We start from the raw sequence: 16,609 nt of genomic DNA, 5'->3' as shown, positions 1-16,609 counted from the left end.
ATACAGTATGCTCCGTCGAAAAGCAGTACAAGTAAATTGCTGTTCTACCTGGAATTGATGTTTGGGCCTTAGTTGGCAGAAAAGAGGAAATGATCTCCCACTCTTGAGCATAAGAGGTATAGTTAGTAAGTTTGCAGATGACACCAAAATTGGAGGTGTACTGGACAGCGAAGAAGGTTACCTCAGCTTACAATGGGATCTTGACCAGATGGGTCAATGGGCTGAGAAGAGGCAGATAGAGTTTAATATAGATAAATGTTAGGTGCTGCATTTTGGGAAAGCAAATCTTAGCAGAACTTATACATTTAATGGTAAGGTCCTAGGGAATGTTGCTGAACAAAGAGACCTTGAAGTGCAGGTTCATAGCTCCTTGAAAGTGGAGTCGCAGGTAGATAGGATGGTGAGGAAGGCGTTTGGTATGCTTTCCTTTATTGGTCAGAATATTGATTAAAGGAGTTGAGAGGTCATGTTGCGGCTGTACAGGACATTGGTTAGGCAACTGTTGGAATATTGCTTGCAATTCTGGTTTCCTTCCTATTGGAAAGATGTTGTGAAACTTGAAAGGGTTCAGAAAAGATTTACAAGGATGTTGCCAGGGTTGGAGGATTTGAGCTATAGGGAGAGGCTGAATAGGCTGGGGCTATTTTCCCTGGAGCATTGGAGGCTGAGTGGTGATCTTTTAGAGGCTTACAAAATTATGAGGGGCATGTTTTAGGATAAATAGACCAAGTCTTTTCCCTGGGGTGAGTGAGTCCAGACCTGGAGGGCATAGGTTTAGGGTGAGATGGGAAATATATAAGAGAGACCTAATGGGCAACTTTTTCACTCAGAGGGTGGTATGTGTATGGAATGAGCTGCCAGAGGAAGTGATGGAGGCTGGTACAATTGCAACAATCTTGCTGATGGAATTTGGAACAGAGGTAGGTTTGGTTTGTTCGGGATAGAAGCTGCAGACGGAAGAGCTTCCGTGGAGATAAGGTCAGCAACACAATGGCTTTATATTCAATAATGAAGTCGTGGTCCATGAACAGGTACAAGCAAGTATTGGAGGGTTGCTTTTCAGCCTCTGCTAGGTAAAAGTCAATACAACAGACAACAATTGGGGTAATGAATGAACATGGATAGAGAACTGATTCCTAAAGTGTAGGAATAAATGAGTCTTTTTCTGAGTGGCAAGTGGTGATTGATGGGTTATTGCAGGGATCGGTGCTTAGACTCCAGCTATTTACAACGTATATTAATGATTTAGGTAAGGGAACTAAACGTAATATCTCCAGTTTGCAGATGACAAAAAGTTGAGTGGGAGACTGAATTGTGAGAAGGATGCACAGAGGCTTCTATAATTAGACAAGTGAGTGGGCAAATGCATTACGGCTGAAGCATACTCTGGATAAATGTGAGGTAATCCACTTTGGTAGCAAGAAAAAGGTGATAGGTTGGAAAAGGGATGGTGCAACAAGACCTGGGTGTCCTTGTCCAACTGTTGTTGAAAGTAAACATGTGAATGCAGCAGGTGCTGAAGAAGGCAAATGATGTATTGACCTTCGTAGCGAGAGAATTCGAGTATAGGAGCAGGGATATCTTGCTGCAAATATATAGGATGGTCGAGGGAAAGCACCTGGAGTATTGTGTGCAGATTTGGTCTCTTTATCTGAGGAAGGATGTTCTGGCTATGGAAGGGGATATAACAAAGGTTTGTCAAATTGAATCCTGGGATGGCAGAAATGAAGTACAAAAAGATACTGGATCGGTTAGGATTATATTCACTGGAATTTGGAAGAATGAAGGGAGCTCAGGAACCTCTTAAATTCTAACAGGACCAGACAGGGTAAACGCTGGAAGGATGTTCCTGATAACCGGGCAGTCCAGAACCAAGGGTCATAATGCAATCATATAGAGTACGACATTTAGGACTGAGATGAAAAATTTCTTCACACAAGGTGGAGAGCCTGTCAAATTCTTTGCCACAGAAAGAAATTGAGGCCAAAATGTTGAATGTTTTCAAGAAGGAGTTAGATATAATTCTTAGGGTTAAAGGGATCAATGGGCATAGCATACAATGTACTAAAGATATTAGTTAATATTAAACTTTTTGGCAACTACTAAACATAAAGCCAACAGCTTGAACCAAGGCTTTGACTGATGTTGCATACCAAGGGCATTGTTGGCTGGTTTCAGTACATAAAATTACAGAAACAAATTATTTGTGGACTTAAAAGATATTCCAGCTCTTCCTTCACCTTTGTGCCCCTATAGTCTGAAGACCATCAGACATAGGTGCAGAAGTAAGTCATGCAGTCCATCAAGTCCATCAAGTCCAGCATTCAATGAGATCATGGCTGATCTGATAATTCTCAACTACACTTTCCTTTCTGTTCCCCATAATCCTTGATTCTCTTGTTGAATAAATATCTGTGTACCTAAGCCTCAAATAAACTTAATGACATAGTCTTAACAGTCCTCTGTGATAAAAAATTTCTTAGAGCCTTCAACTATCTAAACCCAATTATTTTAATTTTAATTTTTATTCCTTTCACCAATACCACTTTCATTATTTTAGAATCAATTTATCCATGCATTATGTGCCATCAATTAAAATACATTTTCTTGCTCTTCTGACCACAATTATCATTTTGCTAAGTAGGTGTACATGTCTGACTCACTCTTCAGTTTCTGTCTTATCTCCAAGAGGAAGCTGTCAATAATTAATTTCATCTACACTTTCTTTTTGCTTTATATATTTCATATAATTACACCTGTCCTTATCTTTTTACTCCAAGTGGCCATCCCATTAATTCAAAGTTTGTGAGAAGATTTGTAGCTCGGGTGCTCGTTGTTGTGGTTCTGTTCGCCGAGCTGGGAATTTGTGTTGCAGACGTTTCGTCCCCTGTCTAGGTGACATCCTCAGTGCTTGGGAGCCTCCTGTGAAGCACTTCTGTGATGTTTCCTCCGGCATTTATAGTGATTTGTATCTGCCGCTTCCGGTTGTCAGTTCCAGTTTTCCGCTGCAGTGGTCGGTATATTGGGTCCAGGTCGATGTGCTTATTGATTGAATCTGTGGATGAATGCCATGCCTCTAGGAATTCCCTGGCTGTTTTCTGTTTGGCTTGTCCTATAATAGTGGTGTTGCCCCAGTCGAACTCATGTTGCTTGTCATCTGAGTGTATGGCTAGTAAGGATATTTGGTTGTGTCGTTTCATGGCTAGTTGGTGTTCATGGATGCGGATCATTAGCTGTCTTCCTGTTTGTCCTATGTAGTATTTTGTGCAGTCCTTGCATGGGACTTCGTACACTACATTGGTTTTGCTCATGCTGAGTATTGGGTCCTTCGTCCTGATGAGTTGTTGTCTGAGAGTGGCTGTTGGTTTGTGTGCTGTTATGAGTCCTAGTGGTCGCAGCAGTCTGGCTGTCAGTTCGGAAATGCTCTTGGTATATGGTAGTGTGGCTAGTCCTTTGGGTTGCGGAATGCAGTGGCCCACAACACACTGTAGTACACCAGAACTGCAAAAAGAGGAAGAAGAACACCTATACAATGTATTCGCCAAAAACGGATACCCGCGCAATTTCATCAACAGATGCCTAAGGGAAAGACAACGGAACGAGGACATGCCGCAACCCAAAGGACTAGCCACACTACCATACATCAAGAGCATTTCCGAACTGACAGCCAGACTACTGCGACCACTAGGTCTCATAACAGCACACAAACCAACAGCCACGCTCAGACAACAACTCACCAGAACGAAGTACCCGATACTCAGCATGAGCAAAACCAATGTAGTGTACAAAATCCCATGCAAGGACTGCACAAAACACTACATAGGACAAACAGGAAAACAGCCAATGATCCGCATCCATGAACACCAACTAGCCACGAAATGACACGACCAACTATCCTTACTAGCCATACACTCAGATGACAAGCAACATGAGTTCGACTGGGACAACACCACTATTGTAGGACAAGCCAAACAGAAAACAGCCAGGGAATTCCTAGAGGCATGGCATTCATCCACAGATTCAATCAATAAGCACATCAACCTGGACCCAATATACCGGCCACTGCAGCGGACAGCTGGAACTGACAACCGGAAGCGGCAGATACAAATCACTATAAATGCCGGAGGAAACATCACAGAAGCGCTTCACAGGAGGCTCCCAAGCACGAGGATGTCACCTAGACAGGGGACGAAACGTCTGCAACACAAATTCCCAGCTCGGCGAACAGAACCACAACATCCCATTAATCATCATTCTATCTGATTCAGATTCAGAGAAACTATACTGTCCAATTTCTTTGAAAAAAGTTTTCATAATATTTTTAAAACAGAGATCAAAAGTTACTATGTGGTTCCAAACATTAAAAAATACAAATTTTCCTAAAATTTTCACCAGAGACTCTCACTGATGATGTCACCTACAATGGTGATGAAACGTCTGAAAACAAACCTTCAAGCTCAGTGAGCTAATTTACATACTTAGTAACTTTGTAGATTATGCTCAACTTTCCCTTCTTTTATAATTATTCCAAATTTAAATGTGGCAACAATACTCTTTGCCTTTTTTTGTTAAGTACAGGCTTGGCAGTGTTGTTGGGCTGACAGGTTTATTATTGATCAATTGATTTATTCCCAAACAATCTTTCCCCTTTTTTTATACAAATTAAATGATGTTTTATTAATCTCAATTTCAGAAACACTTATGCCTGGGCTTGGTAGTTTTCTGTAAAGAAAGCAAATGGCCTGATTAGTACAGGCCAACTCTGTGAAAGTCTTTTGTTTTGAGGTCCATAGATAAATCCTTGAATATGCAAGGCTATCTGCAAGGCTCCTAGGCCTTTTGCTGTATCACCAGGTGCTTCTTCAGATCTATTGAAGTTACAAAAATAAAAACCACTATGGCTTTGGTTCACAGCCCAATGAGTTTGTAACATCTGATCATTTTTGTAAATTTAGAAACCAAAACCCAGTCTTGTCCAAAATCAAACATTAGCCACATGGAACGGGAGGTAAGATTTTAAAAGGCTGTCAACAGAAAAAGTTTATTCTCTGCTGTTCTGAAAGAGACAGGGTAAACTACTTTCCCAATGACATCTTATTGTAATATTTCACACTTTGTTTTAGGTTTTTCTCACTCCTATTTATATTTTTTTCTCCTGCAAGCGAGAACAAATGCATGTATGTTGAAATTGATTATATGCTAAACTCCAGTTTGTCTGTTGGTTTTGGAATATGTCGAACTTCACCACCGCAAAAAATTCATTTTTACAGCACTTAAAAGCTTACTATTTAAATGGAGGTCAATGCTATTCACAGAAAAAAAAATCACTTGTTAAACTCTTTTGATCAAGCCTATTTTGAATCTGTGATGTTTGCGGAATCCCCTTTGATGGGGAAGCATCGTGAACTATGTTTCCAAGGTTAATTACCTCATTTTATGAGGTAATACTTACAGCTGCTGTCTGGTCTTGACACATTTGATTTTAGCTAAATCAGGGGAGAAGTCTGTTTTATGTTCCATTTATAAATCAATACCCAGTATATCCAGTTGCAGCATTGGGTCTGCTCACAGTTTTTTACTCGTGTAATACAATGCCATTGTATGGTACACTACTTACCTGCAGTCACCATTTATACCCTGCAGCTTTTTTTAACAAATCCCTGCAGCTTGTTATTTTCTTTATTCATCTATAAAGCACACAAATGAGTACTGTACGCTAGCTTGTTCTGAACTCTTTTGTTCCTTTTATGATCTCTTTCAAAGGTTTGTCAAGGACACATTCATAATGACTGTTGCATACCTCTGCAATTTCCAGTACTGCTTCCACTACCCAAGATCCTAACATTTTCATTAAACAATCTATCAGTTGTATATTAAATATCCCAATGTCACCTTAACTTCAGAGGCTTCTCCTTCTCGATGTTCAAAACCAATAAAATCTCGACTCCTGTAAGACCATCCCACTTATCATCTTCTGGGGTTACTTTCCCCGCTACACTTCAGCAACGTTTTTACTTACAAGTAGTCGAGCCTAATCTGTGCAGCTTTGACTACTGTCTGCAATCGTATAACAGCCCACTAGCATGGCTTTGCCTCCTCTACTCACCACCTTCTGTCCTGAGGCCTCCCCTAAGCTTCTTGAGATAATTGGACAGAATTTTCTCAGGTAGGCCTCTCAGTGGCTGGGAAATAAAATGTACTCACCCCTTTTCAGAGGTAACGCAAGGACCTGGTACAATTCTCCTGCTTGACTACACCATTGTTGGTTTTAATTTCCTACACAAACCACAGGAGAACTCATGAATGTGTTTGTTCAGATAACCTCAGGGAGAGACTCTTAAATTGGCAAACAAAACTTTGTCCGATATTCTGTCTAGCTGTATCCAGCTCTGCCACACCTCTGCTCAAACTCTGCCCCATAAAAACAACAAACCATCAATCTTTATCCTCCCACAAATATTGTTTATATTTCATTTTTATACATTAAACAAAAATCTTCCGTCCATGGTCTTTCTGTTATCACAAGAATCTGTTTACACTCTCAGGTTTGCTCTCAAGGCTAAAACAGACCTGGTGTGGAAGATTCCCCTCCTCTCATTGGCGTGGACCCTGATTGTGCTGGTGGGTGGCATGGTGGCTCTGTTGGGCAGCACAGTGGCTCAATGGTTAGTACTGTTGCCTCACAGTGCCAGGGACCCAGGTTTGATTCCATCCTTGGGCGACTGTCTGTGTGGAGTTTGCACATTCTCCCCGTGTCTGTGTGAGTTTCCTCCGGGTGCTCCAGTTTCCTCCCATAATCCAAAGATGTGCAGGTCAGGTGGATTGGCCATGCTAAATTGCCCAGTGTTCAGGGATGTGTAGGTTAGGTGCATTAATCAGGGGCTAATTTAGAATAGAATGGGGGAATTGGGCTGGGTAGGTTACTCTATGGAGGATCGGAGTGGACTTGTTGGGCCAAATGGCCTATTTCCACACTCTAGGGATTCTATGATTCATGCTACTGAAATGTAGCTTACCGTGTGAACTTATAAGATTTCATCTTATTCCTGTTGTCACTCTTTAATTCTCAGCATAACATTTAGATTAGAGGAGGTGCACAAGCTATTTACATTTACCTATTTTATATGCAGAGTGGTCAATGAGCTACCAGTGGAGTAAAAAGTGTGAAAGAAAACAAAGTAGAAGGGAAGAGGCATACCACACACAAAATGTTAACTTGGTTTCTCTCCACACATGCTTCCAGACCTGCTGAGTTTTTTCAGTGTTCCTTGTGTTTGTTTCAGAATTGGATGTTTATTGGAGGAAGTGGGAAATAGGAAATTGGTTTTTGGGATCAGCCACATGGAAATGTAATTTGTAATGTTCCGAAAAGTGTTAGTACTGTATTTATATTTGTAGTTACAGGATACGAAAAGCCCTGGTGTTGCTCCTTCGCTGCCGACGTCAGAATGGGGACAATGATGACAAGACATGGAAGCAAGAGGTGGCTGCCTTCACCATCCAACTAGCCTGGAGGAAGAATCTCAGTGGCAATATCGTGAATGTTATTTCCAGAAAAAGCAGCCAAACATTCAACAACAGGAGTCCCTGTGCACGGACGGCTAAGCAACATTCAGTGTTAAAGCAAATTTATGGTAACTTGTTTTCAACAATTTCATCTTAATAAGGTTTATATATGCATGGAATGGGAAGAAGGATTAAAAAGGGCAGATTGAATCTCGTTAAATTATTATCCTGTTTCTTTCAGGAGAGTGAATGGCGTCCTGAAAATTAGACAACCAATAAGTACAAGCAGGCTCATTGATTTTATGCCATACATAAATTAATATGTACCTGAGTAAAGACGTTAATTATTGCAATGTAGCAGTTGCTATTTATAGAACTTGTGAGCTTTGTACAAGGCATTAGTTGTTTGTTTTTTTGTTTAATTGTCAGGGAAACCTCAGGAAGAAAAAGGGTACATTTCACAACAATCATCACCTTTCAGAAATGGTCATATCTCTGTCCAGAAAACATGTAAGTATAGAAATACATTTTGTGTTGTTAGATACTACAATGTTGCCACAGCTTGGTTGAAGTGTTGCCATTTCCTTCAAGTATTCAGAATTGCATTTTTTAAAATTTCAAATATTAAATCTATTGAAATCTGCATCAAATATTATTGTTTAGTGTCAGTTTATGTTTCACCACTAGCTGTCCTAAGGCATTCCTAACATTAAATTAATAATAGAAGCATTAGCAGAGAAGACTTGCATCTATGTGGCGCCTTTTATGAATTCGGTGCAGCCAATGTAAATGTAGGCAGTATTCTCAGAACTCACATTTTTTTTAATGGAACCATGGGATTTTCAGTATTCTGCTTAGAAGGCAGATCATCAAAAATATGACAGCCCCATTGCAGCACTGAGATGTCAATCCAGATTATTTATATAAATCTCTGGAGTGGGCCATGGAGATGTAATTTCATGACACAGATGTGAAAGTGAACTAAGACTAACATTGTCTGTACTATATATTGTAGCAAGTATAACACCTGAAGTGTAACAGTCTCTCTTAGGTTTACTAATGTGGATTTTGAATTTATTCCTTAAGCAATTTAATCTGTAATCTTCTGGTAATCAAAAAGGTGCCCAGAAAATGAAATTTTCAAATAAATTTTCAAAGATGGACTGTCAAAACATTCTTTTATTCCTTTAGAATGATAGATTCTAGGAACAACGGTAATGTCGCTGAACTGGCATTTCAGAACCTCAGGCAATTGTTCTGAGGACATAATTTCAACTCCCACCATGGCAGATGGTGAAATTTGAATTAAAAAACAACTGTAATTAAAAGTTAGCCTAATGAAGACCATGTAACGACTATGAATTCTCATAAAAACCCGTCTGTTTCACTAATGTCTTGTAGGGAAGGAAACATGCCATCCTTAACTGGTCTGGCCTACATGTGACTCCAGACCTCCTGCAATTTGGTTGACTCTTAGCTGCCGTCTAGGCTTTAAGAGATAGATGATAACACTGGCCTAGGCAATGACATTTATATCCCATGAACAAGTCATGGAATGGGGATCTTCATTGGGGGCTCCAGGTAAAACAGAGGTGTTCTCTTTAGCAGAGAGAAGGTTAAATGGAAATTTAATAGAAGTGACAAAATTATGAGGAATTTGGATAGAGTAGATAAGGAGACACTGTTTCTACTAACAAGGTGGTCATTAATCACAGGACATGGATTTGAAACAATTGGAAAAGTATCTAGGAGATTGGAGATTTTTGTTTCATGCCACATTATGATTTAGATTTTTCTGTCTGAAAGAATAGTGGAAGCTTATCCAATTGGTAACTTGCAAAATGAATTGGAAAATTACCTTAAACAGCAAAAGATTGGAGAATCGTAAGTATGAATGATGCTATCCTTTGCTGTTATTGACAATGTTAGAGCTACATCCAGCAAAAAAGAACTAAAAAGATAAAGACAGAGAAAATAAATTATGAAAGCAAACTGGCAAAGAATACAAAAACTGACAATAAGAGCATCTTTAAATATATAAAAAGGAAGAAAGAGATTAAAGTAACATTGGCCCATAAGAAAATGAATCTGGGGAGACAGTTGTGGGGAACAAGAAAATAGTAAGTGGGCAAAAAGTTGGCTTTGGAGTATAATATGGGAAAGCATGAAGTTGTTCATTTTGCAAGACAGAATGAAAGAATAGAATATAACTTAAGTGGAGAAACACTGCAGAAAGGGATTTGGGGATACATGTGCACAAAATGTAGAAAGGTAGAACACGTGCAACACATTATCAGGAAGGCTAATGGAAAGTTGGCCCTTATTTCAAGGGCGTTGGAGTATCAGACTAGAAACGTTCTACTGTAACTATACACGGTGAGGCCAAATCTGGAGTACTCTGAGCAGCTCTCCTTATTTAAGGAAAGATATCATTTCATTGGAGGCAGTTCAGAGACAATCAGGAGAATAATCCCCAGTATGGAGGTATCTAATCAGCAAAGGCTAAACAGGTTAGGGTTTTACTCACTGGAATTTAAAAGAATGAGAGATGATACTTCGCTGGTCACAGGTGAAGTGCCAGATGACCGGATGTTTGCTAATATGGTTCCTTCAATAAGGGCAGTGGGATAGGCCAGTTTAGTCTGGTTCTGGATTAGTGGTGCTGGAAGAGCACAGCAGTTCAGGCAGCATCCAAGAAGCAGCGAAATCAACGTTTCGGGCAAAAGCCCTTCATCAGGAATAAAGGCAGTGAGCCTGAAGCGTGGAGAGATAAGCTAGAGAAGGGTGGGGAGAAAGTAGCATAGGGTACAATGGGTGAGTGGGGGAGGTGATGAAGGTGATTGGTCAGGGAGGAGAGGGTGGAGTGGATAGGTGGAAAAGGAGATAGGCAGGTAGGACAAGTCCGGACAAGTCATGGGGACAGTGCTGAGCTGGAAGTTTGGAACTAGGGTGAGGTGGGGGAAGGGGAAATTAGGAAACTGTTGAAGTCCACATTGATGCCCTGGGGTTGAAGTGTACCGAGGCGGAAGATGAGGCGTTATTCCTCCAGGCGTCTGGTGATGAGGGAGCGGCGGTGAAGGAGGCCCAGTGTCGGTGGAAGGGTACTGTTGGGGACGTCTGGAGAGGAAAAAACGGAGGGCTTGGAGGCCCTGGTCATGGCGGATGGAGGTGTAGAGGGATTGGATATCCATGGTGAAGATGAGGGGTTGGGGCCGGGGCATGATGCCACATGCTCAGTGACGTCCGCCACCCCTACTGCCGTGGTCACCACCACTTCCACCCCCACCAGCGCCACTCACCTGCATTCCCACTGACCCCATTGTCATTATCCCCACCCCCCAGAACCCCGAGGGGAACACTACCCCTGCTCATGACTCCACTCCCATTCCCCCCATCATCACACCCACTCCAGTTACAGGTTCTGCCCTCACTCCCAGCTCTACACCCACACCAGATCCCAGCTCCCAGCCCTGTCGAGGTTTCACCATCCCCCCAGACCTCCCCCACACTGAGGACGAACGATCAGTCCTCAGCAAATGACTCACCTTCATCCCCCTCTGTCCACGCATCAATGAATTTAATACACGCCGTGACGTCGAACAATTTTTCCGTCGCCTCTGCCTCCGAGCTTACTTTCACAATCAGGACTCCCGCCTACCTCCAACACACTGCATCCACCTGGACACCCTGCGCTGGCCTATTACCTGCCCTCGACCTCTTCATTTCCAACTGCCGCCAGGACATTAACCGCCTCAACCTGTCTACCCCCCTCCCCCACTCCAACCTCTCACCCTCACAACACGCAGCCCTCCAATCCCTCTGCTCCAATCCCATTCTCACCATCAAGCCAGCGGATAAAGGGGGCGCAGTGGTAGTCTGGCGCACTGACCTCTACACTGCTGAAGCCAAACGCCAACTCGAGGACACCTCTTCCTACTGCCCCCTCGACAATGACCCCACCCCCCATCACCAAACCATCATCTCCCAGACCATACAGAACCTATCACCTCAGGAGATCTCCCACCCACAGCTTCTAACCTCATAGTCCAGGAACCCCGCACTGCCCGGTTCTACCTCCTTCCCAAGATCCACAAGCCTGACCACCCTGGCCGACCCATTGTCTCAGCATGCTCCTGCCCCACTGAACACATCTCTACCTCCCTCGACACTGTCCTATCCCCCCTAGTCCAGGAACTCCCCACATATGTTCGAGACACCACCCACGCCTTCCACCTCCTCAAAGACTTCCGTTTCCCCGGCCCCCAACGCCTCATCTTCACCATGGATATCCAATCCCTCTACACCTCCATCTGCCATGACCAGGGCCTCCAAGCCTTCCATTTTTTCCTCTCCAGACGTTCCCAACAGTACCCTTCCACCGACACTCTCATTTGTTTGGCCGAACTGGTCCTCGCCCTTAACAATTTCTCCTTTGAATCCTCCCACTTCCTCCAGACCAAAGGGGTAGCCATGGGCACGCGTCTGGGCCACAGCTATGCCTGCATCTTTGTTGGCTACGTAGAGCAGTTGATCTTCCGTAATTACACTGGCACCACTCCCCACCTCTTCCTCCGCTACATTGATGACTGCATTGGCACCACCTCGTGCTCCCGCGAGGAGGTTGAGCAATTCATCAACTTCACCAACACATTCCACCCTGACCTTAAATTTACCTGGACCATCTCTGACACCTCCCTCCCCTTCCTGGACCTCTCCATCTCCATTAATGACGACCGACTTGACACTGACATTTTTTACAAACCCAGCGACTCCCACAGCTACCTGGATTACACCTCTTCCCACCCTACCTCTTGCAAAAATGCCATCCCATATTCCCAATTCCTCTGCCTCCGCCGTATCTGCTCCCAGGAGGACCAGTTCCCACCTCCTTCTTTAGAGACCGCAATTTCCCTTCCCACGCAACGCATCTCGTCCACATCCCGCACCTCCGCCCTCAGACCCCACCCCCCAACCGTAACAAGGACAGAACGCCCCTGGTGCTCACCTTCCACCCTACCAACCTTCGCATAAACCAAATCATCTGCCGACATTTCCGCCACCTCCAAAAAGACCCCACCACCAGGGATATATTTCCCTCCCCACCCCTTCCCGCCTTCCGCAAAGACCGTTCCCTCCGTGACTACCTGGTCAGCTCCACGCCCCCCTACAACCACCCTCCCATCCTGGCACTTTCCCCTGCCACCGCAGGAACTGTAAAACCTGCGCCCACACCTCCTCCCTCACCTCTATCCAAGGCCCTAAAGGAGCCTTCCACATCCATCAAAGTTTTACTTGCACATCTACTAATATCATTTATTGTATCCGTTGCTCCTGTTGCAGTCTCCTCTACATTGGGGAGACTGGACGCCTCCTAGCAGAGCGCTTTAGGGAACATCTCTGGGACACCCGCACCAATCAACCACACTGCCCTGTGGCCCAACATTTCAACTCCCCCTCCCACTCTGCCAAGGACAAGGAGGTCCTGGGCCTCCCTCACCACCAGACGCCTGGAAGAAGAACGCCTCATCTTCCGCCTCGGTACACTTCAACCCCAGGGCATCAATGTTCCTCATTTCCCCTTCCCCCACCTCACCCTAGTTCCAAACTTCCAGCTCAGCACTGTCCCCATGACTTGTCCGGACTTGTCCTACCTGCCTATCTCCTTTTCCACCTATCCACTTCACCCTCTCCTCCCTGACCTATCATCTTCATCACCTCCCCCACTCACCTATTGTACTCTATGCTACTTTCTCCCCACCCCCACCCTCCTCTAGCTTATCTCTCCATGCTTCAGGCTCATTGCCTTTATTCCTGATGAAGGGCTTTTGCCCGAAACGTCGATTTCACTGCACCTTGGATGCTGCCTGAACTGCTGTGCTCTTCCAGCACCACTAATCCAGAATCTGGTTTCCAGCATCTGCAGTCATTGTTTTTACCTAGTTTAGTCTGGTGCCAGTGGTTGGGAAATTATTGGAAAAAGTTCTAATGGACAGGACAGGGACAAATCAACATATGGAAAGGCAGGCATTGATTAGGGATAGTCAGCATGGATTTGTTGGAGGGAGATCCCTTCTGATTAATTTCATTGAAAAGGTGACTAAATATATTGATGAGAGTACTGCAGTTGATGTGGTTTACATGGACCAGTAAGGCCTTTGAAGAGGTCCCAAATGGAATGCTGGTCCAAAGGTAAGAGCCCATGGAATCCAAGGCAAGTTTGCAAACTCGATCCTAAACTGACTTGCAAATAGGAGGCAAAGTGTGAGCAGAAGGGTTGCTTTTGTAATTGGAAATCTGTGACCAACGGTGTCCAACAGGGATTAGTGCTGGGACGCTTGCTGTTTGTTATGTACATTATTGCCCTGGATATGAAAATAGATGGTATAATGTGTAATTTTGTGCAGATGAAACAAAAATTGGCAGTGGTGTTCGTAGTGAGGATGATCTCTGTCTTAAGTGTGATTTTGATCAGCTGGTAAATTGGGCAGAGCAATGACAGATAGAATTTAATCCTGATAAGTGCAAGGTGATGCATTTTGGGAGGTCCAATAAGGGAAGGATTTACACAATGAATGGTAGGGTGTACTGAGAAGCAAAGGGACCTTGGTATACAAGTCCATAGATGCCTGAAAGTGTCAGTACAGGATGGTGAAGATGCTTTACTGAATGCTTGCACTCATTAGCTGTTGCATAGAATTTAGGATTAAGGAAGTCTTGTTGCAACTTTAAAACATTGATTAGGCCACAGATGGAATACTGTGTGCAGTTCTCATTGCCACAGTATCAGAAGGACATGATTACATTGAAGATAGTGCAGAGAAGATTCACTGCAATATTGCCTGTGATGAAAAGCCTCCATTCTGAGGAAAGACTGGTTATGCTGGCTTTATTTTTCCTGGCGCAGAGGAGGCTGTGGGGGGATTGGATTGAGGTATACAAAATTATCAGAGGCATAGATAGGGGAAATGGTAAGAATCTTTTCTTCATGACAGACATGCCTAAGATCAGGGGGCATAGATTTAAGATGAGGAGCAAGTGGTTTAGAGGGGATCTGAGGAAAAATAATTTTTCACCCAGAAGGTAGTTGAAATATAGAATAGGTTGCCTGAGAGGGTAATGGAGGCAAGTATATAAGAGGCATCTAAACAAGTTTGGTAGTGTATGACCAAATGCAGGTAAATGAGATGAGTTTCTTTGTTGCTTGTGTTAGCGTGGATGAAATGATATCAGTCCAAGCCCAGAGTGCGGTTCAACAATCGGTAACGTTTATTGATACAGTAACACCGGCGGAGACCAACCGAGGTCCAAATCTCGGCTGTTCTGCTGTTCCCGCGCGCTGCTACACATTATATACTTTTCTTTGTCAGGATGTGAGAATTTTGAGTATGAATGGGATAATAGTTCCCCATCATCGCTGGAGTAGGTGCAAATGGTGGGTTTCCTGCCGTCCCAGGAGAGTTGCAGTGTACACACAATAGGGTGCTAATTGGATTATGTAAACGGGTCTGGGTACTATCTGCTTGTCTCTCTCTGTGTGGGCTGGGGGCTAGCACCCCCCTTTGTTCCCTTGGGGTGCTGGTGTGTATTAGTCTGTTCGTTCCTGTCTGGTGGATGCCTGTCCTTTGTGTCAGGATGGTTCTGTATTGATGAATATGGGTGTGTTTCAGTCAGTCTCTTGATTTGATTAGGAGATGGGTTTCCATATTAATTAGCTCCGGAGTTTCGGTCTATGAGTCATGGTTAGTGTCTGGCCTAGTGTGGATTTGATCTGTCCTCTGGCACCCATGTCCCGGTCACGTGGGCGGACCGGCAGCTGCTGAGTTCTGTGGGTTTAAGCTGCGGCTGCCATTTTTAAAACACAAAATGAATTCCTATAGTTTTACCGATGTAGGCATAGTCCCGTGGCAAATGTGGAGCGGCTGTGATGCCCGCTTGCACTTGGCATAGATAAGGTGGGGTTGATAGCCCTGTTTCTATGCTGTACAACTGTATTATCTCATTGGAACATATAGGATTCTTAAGGGGCTTGAAAGGGTAAATTCTGAGAGGATTATTGCCACTCATGGAAGAGGATATAGTCTTAGAATGTAAGGGTAACGATTTAAGACTGAGATGAAGAGGAATTTCTTCTCTGAGGGTTGAGTTTCTTTGGAACTCCTTGATGAAGAAAGCTAATGGGGCAGAGTCCTTGTGAATATTTTAGGCTGAGATAGATAGATTCTTAATCAATAGGGAATTCAAGAGTTATTGGGGAAAATGTAGTAAACTGGATATGAGGAATGTTGGATCAGCTGTGACGGAGCTAGCTAGAGGAATCTTTATTCTTATTTCTTACGATTTTTATGGTATTCATATGTTAACTTTAGCTTTTTATTTTTATCAATCCTTGGAGTTTCCAGGGTAGATTTTTCCTCGTAGAGTTAGCACTGGTTTCCTAAGCACAACCTTAAAGAAAACAAGGTGTTATTTCAAATAACACTTTCGCATTAGATGAGTAATATAATTTATAATTGTAAATATAATTATAGTTGATATATAATTCTTTGAAAATAGCATCACCGATAGGCTGGTTAAGAAGGCATTTAGCCCACTTGTCTTCATTGCTCAAACCTTTGAGTACAGGAGTTCGGACGTCATGTTGAGGTTGTACAGGATGTTGATGAGCCCTCTTCTGGAGTACTGTATCCAGTTTTCAGTTATAGGAAGGATATTATTAAACAGGAGGGTGTTCAGAAAAAAATTACCAGGATCTCGCCGGGAACGGAGAGTTTGAGATATAAAAATAGACTGGAAAAGCTGGAGCATAGGAGGTTAAGGGATGACCTGATTGAAGTTTATAAAATCACGAGGAGCATAGCTAAGGTGAATGACAAGGGTCTTTTCCAAGGGTAGAGAAGTTCAAAACTAGGAAGTATATTTTTAAGGTGAAAGGAGAAAGATACAAAGGACATGAGAGGCAATTTTTTGTTTTACACAGAAAATGATTTGTGTGGGAGATGAACTTCCAGAGAAGGTGGTAGATTCTGGTAAAGTTATAATCTTTCAGAGATATTTATATATGATCATGAATAGAGAAGGTTTGGAGAGATATAGGCCAAGCACA

The 16,609-nt window shown here is 43.2% G+C and overlaps 1 protein-coding gene across 12 annotated transcripts in view; it reads left to right on the top strand.

The window, feature by feature from the left end:
- invs (inversin) overlaps positions 1 to 16,609 on the top strand; it is a 279,900-nt gene that overhangs the window by 228,620 nt on the left and 34,671 nt on the right. For all 12 annotated transcript variants that reach the window (XM_043690027.2, XM_043690031.2, XM_043690029.2 and 9 more), the window contains 2 exons: positions 7,399 to 7,634; positions 7,936 to 8,016. In XM_043690027.2, the coding sequence (XP_043545962.2) occupies positions 7,399 to 7,634; positions 7,936 to 8,016 (317 nt within the window). The remainder of the gene's footprint in view (positions 1 to 7,398; positions 7,635 to 7,935; positions 8,017 to 16,609) is intronic.

Source organism: Chiloscyllium plagiosum, unplaced genomic scaffold (assembly GCF_037043375.1).
Source record: "Chiloscyllium plagiosum isolate Xiang-an unplaced genomic scaffold, Cpla_swu_hap1 HiC_scaffold_5, whole genome shotgun sequence".
NCBI lineage: Eukaryota > Metazoa > Chordata > Chondrichthyes > Orectolobiformes > Hemiscylliidae > Chiloscyllium > Chiloscyllium plagiosum.
Note: the sequence above shows the minus strand (reverse complement) of the source record. Positions and strands in the feature narration are given on the sequence as shown.